Source organism: Conger conger, chromosome 3 (genome assembly GCF_963514075.1).
Source record: "Conger conger chromosome 3, fConCon1.1, whole genome shotgun sequence".
Lineage (NCBI taxonomy): Eukaryota > Metazoa > Chordata > Actinopteri > Anguilliformes > Congridae > Conger > Conger conger.
This window is the reverse complement of record NC_083762.1, coordinates 66,539,921-66,563,132: the sequence shown is the minus strand read 5'-3', so window position 1 is coordinate 66,563,132 and position 23,212 is coordinate 66,539,921. Positions and strand designations below refer to the sequence as shown.

At 51.3% G+C, this 23,212-nt stretch overlaps 1 protein-coding gene across 2 annotated transcripts in view; it reads left to right on the top strand.

Annotated features, from left to right (window-relative positions):
* ctnna1 (catenin (cadherin-associated protein), alpha 1) overlaps positions 1 to 23,212 on the top strand; it is a 115,106-nt gene that overhangs the window by 5,965 nt on the left and 85,929 nt on the right. The window contains exons 2-7 of one of the 2 annotated variants that reach the window (XM_061235033.1): positions 996 to 1,114; positions 1,433 to 1,628; positions 7,053 to 7,219; positions 8,304 to 8,423; positions 10,974 to 11,243; positions 17,770 to 17,973. In XM_061235033.1, the coding sequence (XP_061091017.1) occupies positions 1,010 to 1,114; positions 1,433 to 1,628; positions 7,053 to 7,219; positions 8,304 to 8,423; positions 10,974 to 11,243; positions 17,770 to 17,973 (1,062 nt within the window). In that variant the 5' untranslated portion in view covers positions 996 to 1,009. Of the gene's footprint in view, positions 1 to 995; positions 1,115 to 1,432; positions 1,629 to 7,052; positions 7,220 to 8,303; positions 8,424 to 10,973; positions 11,244 to 17,769; positions 17,974 to 18,018; positions 18,035 to 23,212 lie in introns of those variants that run through there. The other variant, XM_061235034.1, reaches the window with a different exon arrangement.

Here is a 23,212-nt window from a genome sequence, read left to right as displayed (position 1 = left end):
TATTTCTTGTTGTGAAGGTAGTGCTAACCTCTGAGAGTATTTCTTGTTGTGAAGGTAGTGCTAACCTCTGAGAGTATTTCTTGTTGTGAAGGTAGTGCTAACCTCTGAGAGTATTTCTTGTTGTGAAGGTAGTGCTAACCTCTGAGAGTATTTCTTGTTGTGAAGGTAGTGCTAACCTCTGAGAGTATTTGTCTGCAATCTACTCAGCACACAGGCTGTCTTTTAGCAGTTGCTTTAATACCTCGGGCTATAATTTGCCTGACTGCTATGGTTATTTGCTTCAATAGATTCTCCATTACCTCCACGTTAGCATTCAGTCTATCTATAACTATTGATACTGGCCCTGCCAGTGGAGGATGGACTCCCTGTCAGTAGCAGTGTTCACCCAATGATTTCTGCCTACTGAGGAGTTTTTCGCCACTGCCTGAGTGTTATTTCTTCACTACTGTTTTTAAAGGAGAAACATGGTGGTTGGTCACACTTTCTGGGTTTTTATTTGCATTTTGCACAATAGGGGATTGAAGAAACATGTATTAAATATGTCCGGTCTTTAGTTTTGGAGAAGTAAGCGTTTGAAATTGAGTCATATTTTCAACCGGTTGAGAATGTTCTCCTAGTAGTACATCACACTCCCACTCCCCTATAACTGGTGAACCACAGTTTGTGCCGCTGGCCTACAGGAAAGTGGGGGTACATCATGGCTAATTGACAGTTCTCATTATGCCCAGACAGTTCGGGAGAACCTTTATCGTGGGAAATTTAGGCTGAGAAAAATGTTAAGATACAAATGTGCATAATAAAAAACTTATGCATATTTGTTTTACTGCTGCCTAAAGACAAAGGCAAGTGTTACATTCGACCACCATGTTATTCCTTTAAGTGTAATTTTGTTTTTCGAGGTTCGGGTCTTTCCCGATATTCCCGTTTCCCTGTAAAGAGTCTGTAATAAGCGGGATGTGGGTCTGTGATGATTGACTCGCTCCTCCCCCCCACAGAGCCAGTGAGGAAGATGACGAGCATTAACACTGCCAACATCAACTTCCAATGGGACCCCAAGAGTCTGGAGATCCGCACCCTGGCTGTGGAGAGACTGCTGGAGCCGCTGGTCACTCAGGTAAGAGTCCTCACCCTACCGGTCACTCGGGTTAGAGCCCATCCCCTACTGGGACATGGGGACCAAAGTACCTCGTGCCATGAGCAACTCTACCCGTTGTTTGCAGAAATGGTGTTTATGAAAGCTATGAAGGCTGTTCTTGGATTTGGTGGTATTCCTGAGTACACTGCAGAGTTATCCAGCCTCTCACTGCGCGGATATTCATTGATCAAGTACTGCAGACACGCTGCATTCTGGGTGGCAGGGTACCGATTTTAAATGACACCTCACCTGCGTTCGTTCTGAAACGCCGCCCTGTGTCTCTTTCCCCTTGCGTAGGTCACCACCCTGGTGAACTCCAGCAACAAGGGCCCCTCCAATAAGAAGAAGGGGCGGTCCAAGAAGGCCCACGTCCTGGCCGCCTCGGTGGAAACGGCCACCCAGAACTTCCTGGAGAAGGGCGACAACATCGCCAAGGAGAGCCAGTTCCTGAAGGAGGAGCTGACCGCCGCCGTGGAAGACGTGCGCAAGCAAGGTGAGGGCGGACGCGACCGCTAATGACCGCGTCTCGCCCGGTCAGAACAGCATCGCGATTCAGACCGTGCTGCCGCAGGATAAACTCCTCAGCTGGGCTTAACACGAGTCCTGCTCGAGACATTTACATGCCTCAGATATGTTAAAGTGTGCGTGTGCGTGTGTGTTGCAATTCCACAGAGAGAACAGGATGCTACTCTTCCTTGAAAGTCATTCAGCTCACGCCTAGCTGAAGGAAGCGGGAGGGAAAACTCCGTCAGGCTTCATTCTGGAATGTTCCACGAATGCTCCATTAACGTCACACCCGTGTGTTGGTCGTTCAGAGCGCGATTGAGGCCGAGCGGACGGGGCAGCCTCTGGGGACGAGATGAGTCGTAACGACACGCCGAAGCACGGGGGAGGTCGTACTCGCGTGTGCGGAGGTTCAAGGCCGGTCGTCATGGCAAGGCACGGGCGAACCGTAATAATGTTCGCTGATGTACACGGCGGATATAAATTGCATGTGCGGTGACACTGCCAGAGGTTCCTGGCCTGCTGTAGTCACGCATGGGAGGGTACGGCTCATTGTAATTGTGACCCCCCTCCCCTGGTCGGGCGCAGGTGCTAAAGGTTCGGGCCAGGCTGTAATAACACGTCCTCCATTTTATGACCTCCCCTGGGCGAGCGATGGGGCCCCCCCGGATGCTTATCCACTTACCCCGCTTATCTCTGCATTGGTGGGGCTAAGAGGATTTGCATTCTTCCCGCGGTAAATGGCTGTCTATCAGATGCTAATCCTGGCCGCGGCGGGGCCGGCGTGGCGCGTCGCGGGATGGCCCCGGGGCCGCTCTGTCAGCATGGTTCCAGGGCTGGCCCCCCACCGACTGGCACGGCTCCCCCACATCACTGCCCAAACGCCCCCCCCCCCCCCCCCCCCCGCTCCCTCGCAGCTGTGGCCCGAGGAGGTCGATTAGCAGGGCGCGTCTCCCCTGTCGCGTCTCCTCCTCCGTCAGGAGACGCCGCCTGGACCCTCAGCCCGAAGAAACGGCGGAACATTTTTTTTAAATTGCCGATGGCGATTGACACCTGTCATTCAAAGTGTTTCGTTTTCTTGAACTGCATACCAGCTTTGTAACCTCCTTCGACCCCGATACCCTCCATCCCACAGGTTTACAAAATCCCCCCCCCCCTTCAAATATTGAACATTGACCCCCCCCTCCCACCCTACCTTCCCCAAATGTATAGGATAGAGCCCAATCTTCCTGAATATATGGTACAATTACCTCCCCCTTCTCTAAGATATGTGAAATAGTCCTCCCAACCTCCATGTGAGAACTACATATCCAGACTTTCCCCTCCTCCATGTATGCAAACTGGGGGGGATTTGCGTACATGGGGTAGGGGACAACTTTTTAATTCATAATTGGATTCATACTTTTCTACACTTTACTGAGCTGGTCTGGTGCATTGGAACCGATTAAATACTCTCAAAGTGCAAACCCTGCCTTCTGGTCGTTCAGTTGGCTCTATTGCACCAGGCAAGATCAGTTGAGCACTGAAAAAATATTTGAAGCCAAAACGATTATGCATTTGACCCAGGTTTGGCATGTGCCCACAGTGTGTAGAATGCTATTCGTCAGCGAGTCTGCGGGTATTGGCCGGGCGGTTCGGCCGTTGTGTCGGGGTGTGACGTTTTAGGGCGGGGTCGCGTGGGAACGGCGGCGGGGGGTGAGGAATGCGAGGGAGAGCCGGAACGCAGGAATGCGGCGTCAGCTCTTCTCCGCGGGGCCCGGGCCTGATAATGCCTCCATTCAAGGAGAGTAAATCTCCTCCAGATTGGAAGTGCGCTCCCTCTCCCAGCTGTGGGACACCAGCTGCTGTGTGGAGCGGCGGGGAGAGGGGGGGTGTAATCGCACTTCAGCGCACTTTCAAGGTGGTGTGAGGCAATTACACCCCCGGTGTTGGTTTAGGATATTTCTGATCTTTGCAGGGCTTTACTGAATGCGCTTAGTCTGACCTTTGTTGGGGTTTTTTTGTCATGAATTTTTTCTCCATTTTAATGTTTTTTTTTTTTTGGTCTTGACTCCGTATCTGTCCCTTTCTTACCGTGTGCGTGTGGTTTCAGCAGGTGTTCTCTCTCTCTCTCTCTCTCGCTGTGTGTGTGCGTGTGTGTGGTTTTAGCGGGTGTTCTCTCTCTCGCTGTGTGTGTGTGTGGTTTCAGCAGGTGTTCTCTCTCTCTCTCTGTGTGTGTGTGTGTGTGTGTGTGTGTGTGTGTGTGTGTGTGTGTGTGTGTGCGTGTGCGTGCGAGTGCGAGTGTGTGCGCGCGAGTGTGCTCACAGAGGCATTAATAGCTTCAGAAGCAGAGCTCTGACTGTGTGACGTGCATGTTAAGCTGCAGTCTCTTGGTGGTCCTGCAGTGATGGATGGGACTTTATTAGAGGAACGCTGATCACTATCTGTCCCGTCAGAATGGGCTCATCAATCGGGCCCTCCCACAGACCCGGTGACAGATATTAAGGCAAGGTTGTAACTATCCCACTGGGACGTCCCTGTTTTGGCCTTAATCCACACCTTTACCATGACCTCTCTAACTGCTGCTCTGACCGCCAGCAGTGTGTATGCCTGTCGGTCTCCACTCCTGAGAGTCAAATAGATCTGTGCTTTCATAATTAAAAGTGTTTTTGCAAATTTAAAAATGAAAATTGATCACACACCAAAGAATGGAACTAACGCTACGGTCTGTTATAATTCTGTGTTTTAAAGCGATATGATTGGCCATTGGGGCATCTCACGAGTGATGCCATTGGTCAGGGTGCAGTCTTTGGCGATGCAGTTGGTCAGCGTGCAGTTTCTTGCCCGCAATATGATTGGGCCAAAAACCTCGACCGCTTTTACTGAGAACGGCAAGTTCTGAACGTATTCTCATTAAAAGTTGGTGATATTTAAATTCACATCATTATTGGCTCTCGGCCTGTGTTTTATAGCGCTTCTGCGGTTATTCCCGTGAGTGATCTTAACAAGCAAGGAAAATCCTCCCTGCAAAATTGAAAAGCTTAAAAATCCGGCTATCTCTGAGACATCAGATAATTGTGAGGTCATTAGAAGTGCTTTTGAATCGGTCTTAGTTTATTGCTTTTTCTAAAGAGTTCTCAGAAGTCCTGAATGGTGATATAATTTGCACCCGTTCTTGATCTTAAGTACATTTTCTGGCTGCTCAGAGACTTTTGTTCAGATAAGGACTTCTGCGCTCAACATACTTCACTACAGCCTGTGGTCTTCCTCTAGCTGGTTACCTCTTCCCCTTAATCATTCTGCGCTTTCAAAGTTTAACTGCTTTGACCTTTGCGATAAATTAAAATTTAAAAACAGAATAAACCCAGGAAGTATCAATCTCATTCTTTCCATTTTATTGGAAATAAAGATTTGGGTATTTTTTATTTGAACAATAACATTTTTTTATTGTTCGTTTCTGTAAGCGTCTTCTAATAAAAGCACTTTATACATTTTTAAGAGCACATTACATTGATTTACGTGTGCCCCGCTGGAATAATCCGGACCTCCGTGTCACAAATCAGCCTGCCTCTGCGTCGACCCGTTTCCTGGCCCACTTTTAACGAATAGCATTTTTGCGTCAATGGTTTTTTTTCGCGCCGACCGGGACGGAACCGTTTTCAGCGAAGCGTACGCTCGGCCACGGAGGACGAATCGGCTACAAGGTCGGGCTTTATAAAGAAACGAGGACAGCGCGACACGTGGCCCATGTGTCGTGCGTTGTGTGTAGTTTGAAAACGGGCATTGTTATTAGCGCTGCAGCGCGGCTCTAGCGCAGACCTGTAATTGGGTGGGTGTGTGGGCGGACGCGGAGGCGGAGGTAGCGGTTAGCGGTTAGCGGGCGGGCGGTCGGAAGGCCGCGTCGCTGCGGCTGGGACGCGACCCCGTTCCGAGCGCGCTCCTTTGTGCGAGCGCAGGGTTCAGAGGTCGCGCGCCGTCTGCGCGGCGAGGGTAATGCGCAGGGGCCGCTCTCTTCTGTGGGGCCAACCGGTTCGGTAATGAACGCTTTCCGCTGCAATTAACCGGAGGGCCGCTATCGGAGCCGGCCGGAGTGACCGAGACGCGGCCTCTCGGAGATGAAAACCTGCCCTTAATGAAAGGCTGAGAGAGAGACCTGCCCCAGCCGCCCCCGTCTGCGTGCTGCGGTGCATCGTGGGAAACGAGGAGCGGTTTGCTTCCTTGAAAAACGGTCGGCTCATTCCAATCACGTATTTTATCCATCCATTGAGGTCCGCTGTATTGAAGGAGCCAGGGGCTAGGAGGCTCCCAAAGGATTTTTGATCAAGGAAACGCGAGCGTATCCTTTTGCGGAACTATTATTTTGGAATGGGCAACTTGTATACATGATCTGCCACTTCGGTATCTGTGTCTCAATCCACTTGCCTTCCAACGGACACTTGAAAGAACAAGGACGTTTTATTTGCCTAATACTCGTCTCCTCTGCCCTCACCTCCTTGCGTCCTACAATGGGTGGAGCGAGGAGCTAGGAGAGGAAGCAAGGAGGTGATTGGAAAGAGCCGGGTGGCTGCCATTCAGTGACACTGCCCAGGTTCCATGGCCTGGTCACTTTCCCCGGCGTCTACACAAACACATTTGATGCTTGAGGATAGATCTCCAATGTGTTGGAGTTTCACTTCATGAATTCATTCAGTCTCTTGTGTACATTGTGATCTTAATCTTTTTTTTGTTCGGTTTTCTAATTGTGTGGATCTTGCAAAGATATTGTGTACTCTGTGTGAATTTTAAGACGAGTTATGGGATTGTTTGGACGGGAGTGTGATAAGCCAGTCAATGATCGGTCTTGCATGAAACACATTTTCTGAAAGGAGAAAGGTTTTTTTTGACACGTCTGGTCTTCCCTAGGGTTGGCATTTTTTGAGTGAACAGCTATATTTACTGCATACCTCTCTCAGGAAATTGTAAAGGCCTTTAACTATTTAAATTGCCGTAAAATCCTTTTTGAGGAAGCCTCTCTTTTGAGCTGTATTTGACTAAATTATTCTTTCATATGATGTTATGTTTAACATATTTCTTTGACAAATCCCGAGACATCTTAGGCAGGCTTTCACGCAAGTCAGATTTATGAACAGGTACTGTTGTATCTTTTTTTATGATTGCAGAGCATGTATTTTTATGAATGTGAGTAAGTAGTAAAGCTGCAGCTAGGCTAGCGCGCCCTGCGGCTAGGCTGACGCGCCCTGCGGCTAGGCTGACGCGCCCTGCAGCTAGGCTAGCGCGCCCTGCAGCTAGGCTAGCGCGCCCTGCAGCTAGGCTGACGCGCCCTGCGGCTAGGCTGACGCGCCCTGCAGCTAGGCTGACGCGCCCTGCGGCTAGGCTAACGCGCCCTGCGGCTAGGCTAACGCGCCCTCTCTCCCCTGCCTCGGCCTCTGCTCAGGCGATTCCATGAAGACGGCGTCGACCGAGTTCGCCGAGGACCCCTGCTCCTCGGTGAAGAGGGGGAACATGGTCCGCGCCGCACGCGCCCTGCTGTCCGCCGTCACCCACCTGCTGGTGCTCGCTGACATGGCCGACGTCTACAGGCTGCTGCTGCAGCTGAAGCTGGTGAGAGCCCTCCGCCATTTCCCCTCCCCGGGGCGTCAGTTTGGCCGCGTCCTGGAGGAGGGTCTTTTAACTCCCAAGGCCCTCTCACCTGCCGTCTTCTCCAGTTACTCTTCTTCCTGGTCATCTTCCTCTCCTCTCCCTCTTCACTTCTCGCCCCTTTTTCTCTTCCCTTCTCCTCCTGATTTTCCTCTCCTCTCCCCCCCTTCCACCACTCACCCCTTTTTCACCCCCCCCCCCCTCCTCTCCACCTCAGGGCCCTCGCTGTGAGAAGTGTCCTGGTTTAGGGGCTCTGCCAGCTGGCCTCCCCGGGCCCCCCGGAGCCTCGAAACTTCATTTATTATTTTCACCATCCCTCCTTATGTTCCCACGTTGGGATGGAGATTTTTTCTCCATCTCTCCTTTATCTCCCCCCCCCTCTCCACCCATCCGTGTTCGTGACGTCTGCTCCAGCTGACATTCCGCTTTTCAGCTCGCCTTCCGGCGCCTTCCCAACCCGGGCTCCTATTTTGCGTTTTTCACGGCTAACGCTGCTGTTTTCCCCCCCCCCCCTCTCTCCCAGCGTGGCAGTCTCAGAGCGGCTGAACGTCTGATGAATCCCTAAGTTTTGGCCGGGCGCCGGAGTCGTTTCTTTAATTGGAGCATTGATTAATTCGGGCGCGCGCTTGTTAACTCGTGTCATTTATTTCTGTTCTGGGCACATTCCGCAAAAAGCAGCAGTGTTCTCGCAGACAAATCGGGGGGCCCCCCTCCCCATCCGCTCTCCTCCCGCAGATCGGAAAGCACCTTCCGTTCCTCCCTCCGTCTTTCACTAACCACGACGCTTCCCTTTTTTTCCATTAACCGAAAGCTTTCACAACAAATATTTTGGGGAAATATACAGGGGTGGGGGGGGGGGGGGGGGGGGAGGCATCGAGCGTTAAGTAAAACTGCGTTTGCTTTATAACCTGCCGTTTACCGCCCGCGCTGAGCTGTACGGCTTTTTACGGCTCTCCCCGTGTCAGCTCGTCGATGGGAAGCTTCTGTAAAGCTCTGCCTGCGCTTTGTCACGTCTCTGAGGAACTAAACCCCCCCTCTCTTGACACAGGTGGAGGAGAACCTGGTGAAGGTCCGTAACGCCGGGACCGAGCAGGACCTGGGCATCCAGTACAAGGCCCTGAAGCCAGAGGTGGACAAGCTCAACATGATGGCGGCCAAGAGGCAGCAGGTACGCGCCGGCGTTCAGCCGGGCGGGGCGGGGGAGAGGGGGGGGAAGAACACGCATCCATTTTAAATGCGCTTCTGCCGGCCAGCTCTCGAGTGGCAGCACTTCAGGTCACGACTAGAGGGTTGCGATTTAATTTGGTGTTGAAATGTTCCCTCGCTCTCCGCCTCTCCGTGAATGCTGAAGTGATGGCGGCCGGCTCCGCTCCCACCCTGAGCCTCCGTGTGAAGCTCCAGCGCTCCCCGCTGAGAGACCTCACTCGCACTCCACGCCAGGGAAGAACCAATAACATCAATGGAGTCTTGGCCTGAAGCGGCCTTCCCCGGCTGGCCTGGTTAATATGAGGGGTTTTATTTCTTAATTTCAGCCGTAAAAACGGGCACTGGGTTTTTAGCGATGGTGTTGAAGGTTACGACCGTGGAAACGGGAGGCGATAATGAATTTTGCGGGGTCCTTTTCCACTTCCTTGTCAAGTGCTGTTTGTTTTTGTTTTTGTCTGGTCTGCAGATACAAGGATGTAGCCGTCCTCAGACCAAAAAATCTCACTATTTAGGGAGAGAGGTCTTCGATTCAGAATTTGATAGGCCTGTCTTAAAGTCCCAGTAGGGGTTGAGCTGGCACTTCCTTGATTTAGCAGTTCCCATAACACACTGCACAACCAATTGGTTGAAAAATGTGCTTTGTCAAAGTCTGGGTCATGTCCCTACCCCCAGTTAGGAGGTTTGGTCTGGTCTGTTTAGCCAGGAAGCTTTAGCAAGCCTGTTTCGCAGCAGTCGGTCTGCTTCAGAACCCTGGTCAGATGTGAAGTACCAGCGTGTGTTAAGGCCTCTGTAGCTGAGCCAGGGTAATTGGTATAATTGGTATAGACCCTGGTCCTGGAGAGGCTCAAGCTCTGCTGCTCTTTGTTTTCTCCTTAAAATTAGCGCCCACTTCAGATCCCAAGTAACCAGATGAAGCGAGTTAACCGGTTTAATCATCTGCTCTAAGTGATCGATTTTAAGCGCAGAGTAACCAGGAAAACCTATGGCTCTCTAGGACTAGGGCTGCAGACCCCTGCTTTATACAAATTACCCTGACTCTTTATAAGAGTGCTTCATGCACAAACAACAGTTTATTTGTAGATCACTACTACTGTTAGATGTTTCCTATAGGAACAACAGAATAGACTCCAGCAGTCATTCATGAGTCAACCAGCGTCGCTAAAACGCTAGAGGTGTGAACACGGGGTGCACGACAGGGGGCAGATCCGTTTCAGGATTTCTCTCCGACCGCTAAATTATTTAATCAGCTCAGTCATATCTTGAGCCGACGTTCGAATAAGCACCGGCAACAGCCGCAGCCTGCGAGCGCATCGTAAAGATTTTTTTTACTGCGCTCCAGTACAGGAGCGAACCACCGTTGTTTATGGAGCTGTCAGAAAAGTCGCACTAAGGTAATTGGTCGGAACAGGAACCGGAGCGCAGAGCGGCCCTCCAGGACCGGAGTTGAGCAGCCCTGGCCAAGTCAGGCCAACTATATAAAGAACTGAGGCCGGTAGGAAATCCCGAGACGGATGCTGCCCTGCACCGGGCTCTCCAGCGCTGGCCTGAGTGATTAATAAAGGGAACATCACTGGCCTGGGCGCTGTGATAAATCGCGAAGGCTCCTGACGGGCAGGTCGATAGTTATGGCAGGTAAGAGGCGAGCCATCGCGACTATCGAGCGCAGTCCGTGTTTATTTATCGGAGAGAGATGTGACGTTTCATTTCTCTCTCTTTTTTTTTTTTTTTTTCGCGTTTGGTTAATTGTAATTCTTCGAAAAGAAAAGACGGCGAACGTGTCATCGCGTGGGCGGTGTGGCTCCTGGCCGCTGATTGGCCGGTGTGTTTTTTTTGAGCGCGTTTATGCAGGTCCGCCAGGCTAATTTCTTCCGCTACGTTATTGCTGTGTGACACCGCGGTGACAGCGGGGAAATGACGGTGGGCCAGGTGCTGCTACAGAATGACTCAGTTAAATGCCGGCTGTTTGTCAGCAGGCATGAGCAAATTGTGCTTTCACTAACTGTGATTTTTAGGCGACTGAGCTGCACGGAGTGAAAAAGACTAAACCAAAGAATAAAGCGGAAAGGAATCGCTCTTCAGGGGCTGTGGGGCACGGTGTTAAGAGGGGTTGAGCTAAATCTAAGGTGTGGTCATTAAACTGTCAAGGGTGTTCAAGGGGTGTGTCATTCGATTGGGCGGGCTGTTAAAGGGGCGTGTCATTACCTTGTCAAGGCTGTTCAAGGGGCGTGTCATTAAATTGTGGCGGATGTGTAATTTGGCCGCGGTGTTGAAGTGTGAGTGGGCAAGGTGTTAAAGGAGAGAGTTGTCTCTGGGCAAGGTGTTAAAGGAGAGCGTTGTCTCACTTGGCAAGGTGTTAAAGAGTGATGCTGTCTGATTGGGCATGATGTTAAAGAGGCGTGTCGTCTGATTGGGCGCGGTGTTAAAGGAGCGCGTTGTCTGACTGGGCGTGGTGTTAAAGGAGCGTGTTGTCTGACACCGGGCGCGGTGTTAAAGGGCCCTCTCCTCGTTGCAGGAGCTGAAGGACGTCCACCATAAGGACCAGATGGCGGCGGCGCGCGGCGTGCTCCAGCGGAACGTGCCCATGCTGTACACGGCCTCCCGCGCCTGCCTGCAGCACCCCGACGTGGCGGCCTACAAGGCCAACCGGGACCTGATCTACAAGCAGCTGCAGCACGCCGTGTCCGGCATCTCCAACGCCGCCCAGGCCACCGCCTCCGAGGACGCCGCCCTCAACCAGGGCCCCGGCGGGGGAGAGCTGGCCTACGCCCTCAACAACTTCGACGTGAGTGTCTGTGTGTCTATGTCTGTGTCTGTCTGCGCCCTCAACATGAGTGTGTGTCTGTCTAAGCCCTCAACAACTTTGACGTGAGTGTCTGTGTATCGGTGTGTCTGCCTACGCCCTCAACAACTTCCACGTGAGTCTGTGTCTGTCTACGCCCTCAACATGAGTGTGTGTCTGTCTAAGCCCTCAACAACTTTGACGTGAGTGTCTGTGTATCGGTGTGTCTGCCTACGCCCTCAACAACTTCCACGAGAGTCTGTGTCTGTCTACGCCTTCAACAACTTTGACGTGAGTGTCTGTGTATCAGTGTGCGTCTGCCTATGCCTTCCACATCTTTGTGTGTCTGTGTCTGTCTGTGTACATGGCGTGTGCTGTATACTGCCCCATATGGAGTCTGCAGCTCTTTCCTAGACGGCCACAGGGTCTGCTCTCCTGGACCAAGATTGGCCACCCCTGCCCTGGCCTGCTCAATCATGTGTGGGCTGTATGACTATCAAAAAGTCATTTTATTCAGTGTTACTTTTTTAATCACCAAACATGTTCTGTTGTAAACAATGCTTCAGAGACACTCTAGGGATTGCGCTGTAGACAGTAGGAAATATGATGAGTCTATATGGGTCGAATGGCCAGTTCTCATCTTGTAACATGCTGGGGTGTTATACTGCCTGATCTTAACATCGCCACTGAAAAGATGCGTTCAGCATTCATCGGAAAAGTAAAAAATCCGATCTTCCGTCAGTGACACTCGGAGTACCCCACGGGGGGGGGGAAGCCTGAAAAAGATTTTGGCGTGTTTATAATAGCAGCTCGTGTTAATATTGGTTTATTCTTAATTAGTTGAACTAATGGGTAGACCTTTAATTAGCTTATGCAAATAACAGCCCCCTTGTCCCTGTGTCCGTTCATCAAATATTAATGCTTAATATAACCGGTGCTTGTGTTTTGAGGTGAGGATGTTTCGGAAGCATTTGCATCCGTCCTCAGAATTCTCCGGAAGACTTCTGATGGCTCCGCGACGCACGTTCCTGGGGGTTTTGTTGCCGTAGTTACGGCTGAGGAGGTGCGTTCCTGTTTTTTTGCCGTGACGCTGCGAGCCGTCGTGTTGACAGGAATAGGACTCCCTGCTGTTGGGAAGTTTGGCTTTTCTCCCCACACGGGGAGAAGATGGACGACACTCAGATCCGGACTTTTCCCCCTTCGGGGGTTCCGGTTTTCTGTCATTAACGCTTGCCCGACCGAGTGATTCGCTGATGAGTCATGATGCCGTCCTGTCACTAATGAAAACTTGCCAATGGGGCTGACCTTTGGAAGGCAGTGTTTTAATAAAGGGACCGGTATACAGGTCACATTCAGTTAGTGACTGTTCGATGTCGGGTGGTTTCACAGATATTGAGTATAGAGTTCTGTATAATGTAACTATGGGTTTTGCAGAAAGCCTGCAAAATGTGCCCATTAAAACTGCATGAAAGAAGATCAGGATATCTCCGTTAATGGTGTTGGTGATGACATTTTTGTCAGCCGACCCGACAGTTAATTTTGCTTTGGGTTTCCTCGGCAAATTTCCCACGCTTTTTTTCCCATAGGGATTTTCTCTTCTGCCAAAAAATCAGGTCTGTGTGTAAGCTTAAGAGAGTTTCACGACCCATTCATATCTCAACGTCTATTTCTATGTGCTTGTAAACAATAAGTAGTTTATATTTGGCAACTTATTAGCAACTTCTTTTTTCAGAGCACATAACCACTTTAAAATCCACGGTTTTCAACATTAATCGGTGTGACATATTTCGTCGAACAAAACGCAAAACTCTTAAATGTACGTTAACTACAGACCTTCAGTTCGGCTGAAAGCAAAATCTGTATGGGGGGGGGGAGCACTGCTAAGGGAACTCGGGACTCAAAAATGCCAAATATCTTCCAGGTTTTAGAACTACAAACTTTAGCACACGAGTTCATGCGCTATGATGGCAACACGGTGGGCAGCATGTAGCTTAGGAGCTAAGGTACGTGACTGGGATCGAGAAGGTTGGTGGTTCAAGCCCCGGTGTAGCCTCTGTAAGATTTGTGCAGCTGTTGGGCCCTTGAGCAAGGCCTGGGGGGACTGTCCCCTGCTTAGTCTAGTCACCTGTAAGTCACTTTGGATAAAATCGTCAGCTAAATAACTAACGTAATGTAAGGGAAGTCGTCGGTTCTCCATGAGCCTGGAGCCTGATGGTGCCGTTTGGGCTGATGGGTCCCAGTTTGGCGGCTCGCTCCACTGCTGACCTTCTGCAGCATGCTGTGCGGGAGGTATCTGTATTTATTTATCTGCCCCATAAAAAAAGAACAATAAAGACGATACAAAACAAACAGTCGTGCCAGCGAGGTAATGAAACCCAAATTGGCTTATAAACATACCTCTCCGAAAAATAGTTACGTGGTGTGTACAATGGAGACCCAAAACAGAAGAAAGGTAATTATGAATGTGTATGTGTGTGGGTATGAGAGAGTGTGTGTATGTGATCAGGTATCATTACAGTGAAGGAGGCTCTTGTGTGGCTTCATTAAGCAGGCTGGTCCCCACTCTGTCCTCCAAGTTACTCACGAGTCCTCCACACAGCCCTCACGCAGACGGGGCGGTGTCCCAGAAGCCCCTGCAGCTCGATAGAGCGGCGCTCCATTCAGTTTCCTTCCCCCCCCCCCCCAGTTCCTCTGATATCGAAGAACTAGTGACCCTCCCTTCCCCTGTCCACACACCCCACCCTTCAATCACGCTTTGCTTTTTTCCTCTTTTTGAAACCACTGTCACCGCAGGACCTCAGTCTCACCAAAAAGAAGAGAAACAAAAGTGTGTGTGTGTGTGTCTGTCTGTCTGTCTGTGTGTGTGTGTGAGGGAACGCAGTTCCTTTGTGCACCTGTAGGGGTAGCTCCTGAGTCATATTTGGGCCGCAGTTGTTCGATATGAAAAGGAGTGCATGAACATGTCGACGGGGACTCATACAGGCCGAGTCCACCCACCGGTTTTGGACAGATCCTGTGGTAGTCTGTCTCAGATTGCCAGTGACTGTGTCCCTGCCTGATATATCTGTGCTTTAACTGCGGCGTGCTTCTACTGACCTCACTGTGTGGGGTAAGCACAGTTTGTGGGAGGTCAGTTCAGCTTTCTCTTCCTGTTCGCAATCAGTTAGCAGCTGTGTCTGGAGGCAGTCTGGAAAATTCTCTCTGGCTCTCCTTCTATCTCTTCCTCTCTCTCGGTCTCTACTTCTCTTTCCCTCTCTTTCTCTCTCACTCACTTTGTCTCTCCCTCTTTCGGTTTCTCACAATCTTTGTCGGTCTCTCTCTCCCTCACTTGCTTTCTCTTTCTTTCCGTTTGTCTCCCCCCTCTCTCTGTCTCCGTCTTTCTCTCGTGCTCTCTTGTTTCTCCAGTCAGCAAACAGTAGGGAGGAATAAATCAGGAAGCATGTTTTTCTGATCATGAAGCAGTTCGGATGAAGCGGGAGATTTGCGTTTAATCCCTGTGTCCCACCCTGGAGAGCTGGGTGCGGCTTTCAGCGGTAATGCTTTCTGAGAGTTTGGGGCTTAATGGTGGAGAGGGAAAGTTTCGGGGGGCACACACACACCCTGCGCAGAACACACTCGGCACCGATGCAGGGCAGCCATTCGAAAGCCGGAGGTAGGAAGCGGGTAAAAAATAAAAAATAAAAACGCCTGGCATCAGCTTCACAGCGAGCCTCGTCTGTTACCAGCGACTACGCAGACACGGTCCACGCACACACCAGCACAAGCCTCACTAGCCCGCGTTATTTATTTGGAAGAATTTTTTGGTGCAGTCGGAGCTTCTTTGAGTGAGTCATCGTCTGGTCGCCATGGCAACGTGACGCGCGGCAGCCGGGGTCAGCGGCTCCGTCGCTGGTGAACGGGCGTTTTTTTTTTTTTTTTTTTTTACCTGACGCTCCGCCGAACGTTTCGGCAGGGGGGCACCGTGGGTGTGGGCGGCATCGGCGGGAGGTTTGTCAAAGTTGAAGATTGCTTTTCTTATGCAGCCGGGAGGCAGCGGCGCTTTTTTAAAAACGTGCTTATCACTTTTCCCAGCGTGGTCCTTCGCACCCTTAAAGGACAGCGGCCTTCAAACGAGCTCTCCCTTCCCCTTGTTATTTTAAACCGCCGCTGCATTATGGGGAAGCCATGCCCGGGTGCCTTAAATAGCCTCGGTGTTCTGCTGAGCGGTGCCCACGCTGAACCCAACCCTGTCTTGACTGCTTTCCCTGTGCCACACGGCATTGTGGGTATGGGTGCAGGCTGCGGACGCCGGCACTAATCCTCACACGTGAAGCTGTTTGCCGTGATGTGTAGCCTCGCGGTACAGAGGACCTGTCTAGGCGCAACTGGCAAATTCCGGCCACCCGTTTGCTGATAAAACCCTTGGTTGAATGGTTCTTCTGACCAATCGGGTTCTCATGTGAGCAGAGGAAGGTTGAGTCACCTCAACTGCCGGTCTATAAATGGTAAAAGCGCTGTACAATTGATGCTTCTCATTCACCCATTCCCGCTGGCCAATGGTGATTGCAAGGCACCAACCAGCTCATCAGGGGCAATTGAGGGTTAGGTGTCTTGCTCAGGGACACTTTGACACACCCAGGGCGGTATTGCCTGCCAGATGACTGCTCTTACCTCCTGAGCCAATGTGGCCCCGTCAATGACGTAGGCTAACACTAGCTGACTCTTTCTGGAACCTACCAGAATGTAGGCCTGCACTACTTCTGGTTAGGGTCGCTGTAATGTGCAGCTCGGGACACTAGGGGGCGTGTGTTTTTGGGGCGCTGCGTGCAGTGCGGCTGACGGGGAGAGGCTGGCGGCGGTCGCCCCTGGCAGCCGACGGCGCTGGCTCCGGTGCGTTTCCGGCCTTTTCTCACTCCGGAGAGGGAAATGCCCGAACGGCCTCGCCATTATCAGCGCGGGCATATTAATGGGTCTCGAGTGGCACTGTGCAATTAGTCAAAGGCCTCGGCAGTGGAACAGCAGCTCTCCCAGCTTTAAAAACCTTGTTTTGGATGCAGGCCACTTCATGCCCATACAATGCCAATGGCCGTTCCCAGTCCTCTTTTTAGAAACCCCTTGCCCGCCCCCCCCTCTCCCCCATGCCTATAGGGCAAGGGTGAGGGGTTATGCTTTCTGAGGGCAGGGTGTTGGGCACATGGTCAGGGGTTAGTGTAGTTGGTGGCTGTTGTCCCCCCGTATGCTAGCGTTAGCGGAGCGTTGGTTTTGGGGAGTCCAGGTCAGGAGACGGGCCGAAACCCCGCTGTGTGAGCGGCCCTGAGCGCGCTCTCCGCCCCGCCGCCTCCAGGGGAACGGCGCAGACCAATCAGAGGGATGAACCCGCTGTCCTACCTGAGCCTGTCTCCACTCCCATCGATTGGGTCATTCGTCTTGTACTTTTCTGTGTTTGCAGAAAATATCAGGTGGAATTGGTGCTCTTGGTTCATAGCTGGATTTGTCTGTGTGTGTCTGTGTGAGAGAGAGACTGTGTAATAATGGGTAAATGTTTGCACTGTATCTGTATATATATATATATATATATATGTGTGTGTGTGTGTGTGTGTGTGTGTGAGGGAGAGAGAGAGAGAGACTGTGTGTAATAATGGGTAAATGTTTGCAGTGCATCTGTGCAGGCACACAGGTGTGTAAAAGCAGGCCTCCTCCTTTCTACATTCATTACTGGCCATTACGTTTCCTCAGGAGCAGGCAGAGAGCAGACAGGGAGATTAAAGCAGCTCCTCTCACCGCCACTGTCTGTTCTGCACCACTACCTGCCTGATACCAGCCTTTCATCACTGCCTTCACACTCATGTTTTTAAATTGCTTACTCCACTGGTCCCTGCTATGCACACACACACATACACACACACACACACACACACAAAGACTCACGCACACGCGCCGACACACGCGCGCGTGCGCTCTGCGCCTCCCTCCCACCGCAAGTGTGTAAAATTAATATTAGGCTAATGGGTTTTCTTGGGTAATCTCCTCCGATGCGCAAGACGAACCCTTATCTCAAATAGGTGCTCCCGGATTACCGCATTTTAAATTGGACAGACTCATTGCCTTTAAATAGCTTTGTGGATTTGGAGCCTTAAAACATTCGATGGGCGCGTCCGCGCGAGAGAGCGCCGGACCCCGCACCAACCCGGGCCCTGCCCGCCCACCCACCGGCCTGTGGGTGTGTGCCGAGAGCCATGCTGCCTGCTTATCTGTGCCGGTTATCTGCTATCTGTGCGCTAGCGGCGTGTAGCCTAGCGGCTAAGGTGCACGACTGGGACCCGGGAGGTTGGTGGAGACCGGTTCAAGCCTCGTCGTGCTCCAGGGGGATTGTGCCCCGCTTAGTCCGATCAGCTGTCGCTCTGGATAAAACTTTCGTAGCTTTGCTGTGACGTGCTGGTCATGGCGTTAAGGTGGTCCTGAACGGGCTGAGAGGATTCGGTCTCCCCTGTCTCTGGTCCTCGCCCTCACTCCTGCCCCTCTCTCTCTCTCTCTCTCTGACCCCCTGCAGAAGCAGATCATCGTGGACCCGGCGAGCTTCAGCGAGGACCGCTTCCGGCCCTCCCTGGAGGAGCGTCTGGAGAGCATCATCAGCGGGGCGGCCCTGATGGCCGACTCGTCCTGCACCCGCGACGACCGCAGGGAGCGCATCGTGGCCGAGTGCAACTCTGTGCGCCAGGCCCTGCAGGACCTGCTGTCTGAGTACATGGGCAACGTGAGTGTCTTACACTGTTCACACACACCGCTTTACACTGCTGTCTGAGTACATGGGCAACGCGAGTGTCTTATGCTGTTTCACACACACCGTTTTACATCGTTTTACACTGCTGTCCGAGTACCTGGGCAACGTGAGTGTCTTGCGCTGTTTCACACACACCGTTTTACACCACTGTCCGAGTACCTGGGTAACGTGAGTGTCTTACGCTGATTCACACACCGTTTTACACCACTGTCCGAATACCTGGGCAACGTGAGTGTCTTACGCTGTTTCACACACACCGTTTTACACCACTGTCCGAGTACCTGGGCAACGTGAGTGTCTTACGCTGTTTTACTCCAGCTTCAAACACGCACCATTTTACACGCATCGTTTTACACTGCTGTTCACATTTATACACGGGCCTCCCTCCCGTTCTGTGTGATGTGTGCCATTTACCCTGCTGACTGGGGTCTGTAGCACGTGTAGGTGTGTTTAGGCCTGCGTGTAAATTTAATATGGGGTTGGGGTTGACTGGTATTTCAGTACTGTGTGTTTGGACTCTGTATGAGGTGTGTTTTGCATACCATTCTGTTCTGAGCGCCCCCTGCTGTCTTGGGACTGGATCACTGCCAGGAGGGCATTTCTGTTTCAGGAAGAGCCATTCCTCCACTTGCAACATTTTCTGTTTCCCAGTCTCTTCACGTTCATAACTGCTCATACACCGGCGGTTCAGTAAAAATAGTGTGGGTTGTTGTCGACCGCGGTATTGCAGTAATAACCGCCTGCCTGTCTGTACTTAGAAAAATAGCTTGTTCGTGTTTGTGCTGATTTATTTATTATTTTTTGTGGAGGAGGGTAAAAAAGCTTGCATGTTCTTCTGGGTAGCTTGTACTTTGTTGGGTAAAAATGGCACTTTAGTTTGCTGTGTGTTATTAGATAAAAATACCCCCACAGCTCTCCCGTCTATTTTCTCCCTCCGGAGCGCGCGGCTCATTCTCAGCCAGTATCCCAGAATGCTCGTTCCGGAGCACTTCTGCCTTTCGCACCTCTTTGGTTTAATGTTGTAAACGTCCAATTCCCATTTACGCCTTCGCCGCTGTCACTCGTAAAAATCCTCCCCTCTTTTTCCGCGCTCGGCTGGAATCGCCCCGGGTTTAAGGGCGGCAGTTTGCAGTTTTAGGGAGCATGAAAGCAATGCGCCGCGGAGAGCCGAGGTAAGGCGCCGGCGGAAAGGGGAGCGCGGGTAAAGCAGGTTTGATCCGCCCAGCGTTGTCCCTCGCTGATGCGTGGCGAGTGTTTTCGGCACAAAATGGCCGCCGCGCCACGGCCCTGGTGGGTGCTGCTCGTTGGTGACGGTTGAGGCGAGTTTTCCCCTCTTCGCCGTAAAGCGCTCCGAGTGTGAGGAAAGTACTATATAAAGGCAGCTATATATCTTTATTACTGTTGGGTTCTGATGCTCAATTTTGGCCCCTGTGACCAGTAGTAATGCAGTTTTACTTTTGTATCTGATGGTTAACCGAATTGATTACTGCCACCGATTGGCCTGAGATTTAACTCACCTAGGGCTTGTATCCCGAAGCAGCATTACTGAGCTAGCTTGATAACTGCACTGAGTTAAACCCCAAACCCTCCCTAAGCTGGAACATGAACTGCAGTAAAGTGCTGTTCCAGGTTTTAGTTATCCTGCTTTGTGATACAGGCCCCTGGTGTCCCAGGTTTAGATCAGTTATTTTGGGAGGGGAGGGATGTAAGCCAGCAGTTCCATTGGCCTCGAGGCCCAGGCTTGAGTATGCCGGCTGTACTTTTTCTTGCAGTGTTACACGGCTGTTGGTTTTTCTTGTTTGTTCAAAGTTTAAAAGCTGCCTCTGATTTAGGGATGGTGCCTTTTCCCCCCCTGTTCCAGCCAAGCTGACCAGCCAAACGCCCATCACGGCTTCCCGCCATGATTGGATTTCAGAACTGTTATGAAAACTTGGTTTTGCCAAAAAACATTTTTTTTCTTTTTTCTGCTCAATATTTTCTTGACATTCTGAGAGGAAATATGCTTTGGAACACTTTGTGTTTGGCAAATGGGCCTTACTGGGGGGAAAAAGAGTCTGGTTTCACAGCTTGGCGGTGTTCGTGAAATTGGCACTTTATTCTCCGTCCGCGTCATACAGAGATGACGTGCTGGGCCAGCAGCTTTCAGTAAAATGAGTTCTTGGATTTATACTCGTTATTAGAAAGCGTACTGATGTTTAAACGTCATTTTAATTTTTTCACCCCAACACACAAAGCAGATGCGATGAATGATATGGATGAGACAGAAATAAAGAGGTGTCAAACGGCCATTAATTTGAATATTCCAAGCGTGAGATCCTTAATCGATTGCTTTGATCCTTTTCCAAGTGGTTGGAAGCTGAGGGAAACCCTCCAGATCCCGTGTGACAACTGTTCCTTATCGACGGAGTTCACAGAGAGCCCGGGAACCCTGCGAGAAATAACTGCCAATTCACCGAGGCTGTTAATTTCCTAGGCTCTATGCGTGAGTGAGCCATTATTTACGCGAAAGAAGCCGTTTTTTTTTTTTGTTCCCCCTCGAGGGGAAAAATGCAGGTTCGGGTCGCTTCTCGCCGATGGTCTCGTAGGCCGCAGAGTGCTTGAATGTCAGGTGGCTGAAAGCGGGCAGTAATTTAAAATCTGAAATTAATTCGAGCGGGCGCTTGCTTAACCGAAGGACGTCTGCGGTTGGGGACTTCTCCTCTGCCTGTGTACTCGACATTTTGTTTTTGAGGCCCCCCCCCCCCCCGCCCTGTCCTCGCTCGCCTCCCCCCTCCCCCCCCCCCCCCCTCCCCGTCCTTGGTCCAAGAGTTTACGAGCCTCTCCGCCGAAAGGCCAAGGCGTGGTAGTCCGGCGGGATTTATACGGGCGGGAAAAACAAGAGACGGCAGGAGAGAAAAGGCAACCCTCTCGCTGAGGGATCGTCCCCGCCCCGTGGAGCGGGGGGGGGGGGGGGGGGGAGTCTGAGTCTGCCGTTACCCCCGATGCTTTATGACCTCTCGCTCTCTGCCGCCGGCTGATGGCTCTTATACTTTCCGCATCTCGCGCGAAACGGGGAAAAATACTCATCGCATTCCGCCAGCGTTCAGGGCGAGCGGCCTCGCGACGAGCAGAGAAACACTGCGCTGCATTAAAACGCCGGCCGGCGAAACGGCTAAGCTCTTTAGCGGCGTTTTTTTCAGGCTAAGCCCGCCGGCTAAACGCCGCGCGGGCCGCCGCTAAAAAGGTTTAACTGTCTTAAACTGAATATGTGACTTAAGAACAAGCTTCCCCACATTTCCAACGCTCCAGCCAACACGCCCCGCATTAGTATTCGAAAGCCTGCCGTCGAAGAGAGGGGGGGGACAGAAAAACAGTTTTATTTCCCGCCCGACTTACGGAGCGGACATACCGCGGCGCGCTAGCGTTATTTACATTTTGTTTACATAATTATTTCAGTTTTTTTTTAATGCTGTTTATTCTGAGTGTACAAATGCACTGCCAGCTCCCTCCTGATTAAGGAGGCTGCTTTTAGCGGGATTCAGGTCAAGCAGACGGCCACTTCCCGGATGAAGTGATTGCTCGGACACGCCTTCGTCCCGCCCCTACCCACCCACTCGGGTAATATTAATGATGTTTTCCTCATTTTTTATATTAATGCGCTTTGTTTCATTTACTTCAAGCCACCTGGTGTTGATTCGAAGTTCGAGCCGTTTGAAATCACAAGGCCTTAGTTCCTCGAAGATGTGGTCGTAAGCTTAAATGGTGCAATCACTTGTTGCCGTTTGGACTTTCAAAGCTAAGCTTAAACAAAAATAAAATGGCCGTCTTAATCCATGACTTTCAAGCCCCACATTCAGAACCCTTGTGATGGTAAAAAAAAAATAATAATAAAAATAAAAAATAAACGTGGCAAAGTTGGTGGAGCTGCCATCAATCACTCCCCTTTCGGCCAATCGTAAGACTTTAACGTTCTCGGCCCATCACAATTGGTTCAAATTCGAGCGTCATTGATGGTATGTGTTTGTGTGACTGGCTTTAGGGTTCTTGGACCCCCATTCAGTGGGCCAGTTTTCCTTTGGAAAACAAAACTGGTGAAGGACAAATTGTACAGTCTGGAATACTACTTTGGAGAGCCCAACATGAACAAGGATGTTTTACGGAGACTATGCTTCTGAAGACCTAAAAATTTCTCCCCATGTTAGAGAGTTTGCGGTTATAAATGAGCCAGTTCCATTTGAAACATTTATCAGCATCAGACTGCAATTTAAAAATTTCGTGTTTTAAACATTTATGAACTTTATAAGGATATGCCACGGTTTTTTGCCTCTACAGGAGCCTTTGCTCTGATGGAATAATATAGCAGAGCAACGGTCAGCACGGCACACCATTTCTGAATCTTATCTGTAAGAACAATCATTTTTGCCCCAGGTGTCGGTTTGTCTCTGAGAACAGTCATTTTTCGCCAATGTGTCGGTTTGTCTGTGAGAACAGTCATTTTTGCCCACGGTGTTGAGTGTTATCCCCGAGAATCTGTTGTTCAGGCCTGTTGAACGTTGAGTGTCATCCTGAGTGTTGAGCGTTATCTTGAACCGTTCTTCTGGCTGACCGCGTTGCGCCGTCCCTGAGACGGCCCTGCTCCCGCCGCGTTGAGCGTCATGTGAAGCCCGCCACTCTAAGGGTGGTCCGCACGGTGGAGCTGCACGGTGAAGCCCGCCACGCTGAGGGTGCTCCCCACGGTGGAGCCGCGCGGTGAAGCCCGCCACGCTAAGGGTGCTCCCCACGGTGGAGCCGCACGGTGAAGCCCGCCACGCTGAGGGTGCTCCCCACGGTGGAGCCGCACGGTGAAGCCCGCCACGCTGAGGGTCCTCTGTACAGCGGTGCCGCGCTCCCCGGGCCGCCGGCCAGGTCCCCCACGCATCGCGGCTGGATGACGTGACGCCATCAGCGGTTCCACAATCAAGAGATGTCATCCGGTCCCAGTCATAGCTGCCTCCGTTCGGCTCCACCGCTTTCTCTCTCTCTTCCCCTCCTCCTTATCTCTTCCCCTCTCATTCTTTCCCTCCCACCAGCAGATGCATTTCATGAGAGAAGATTAAATGAATTTCTGGGGAGAAGATTAATTTCCCAACAAGCTCCGAAAACAAATATTTCAATTACCTTGAATGGAGCACAAACGACGCCGCATGCTGTCAAAAACAGGACGGGCGTCCTGATAGACTCTGCCTTCATTAGT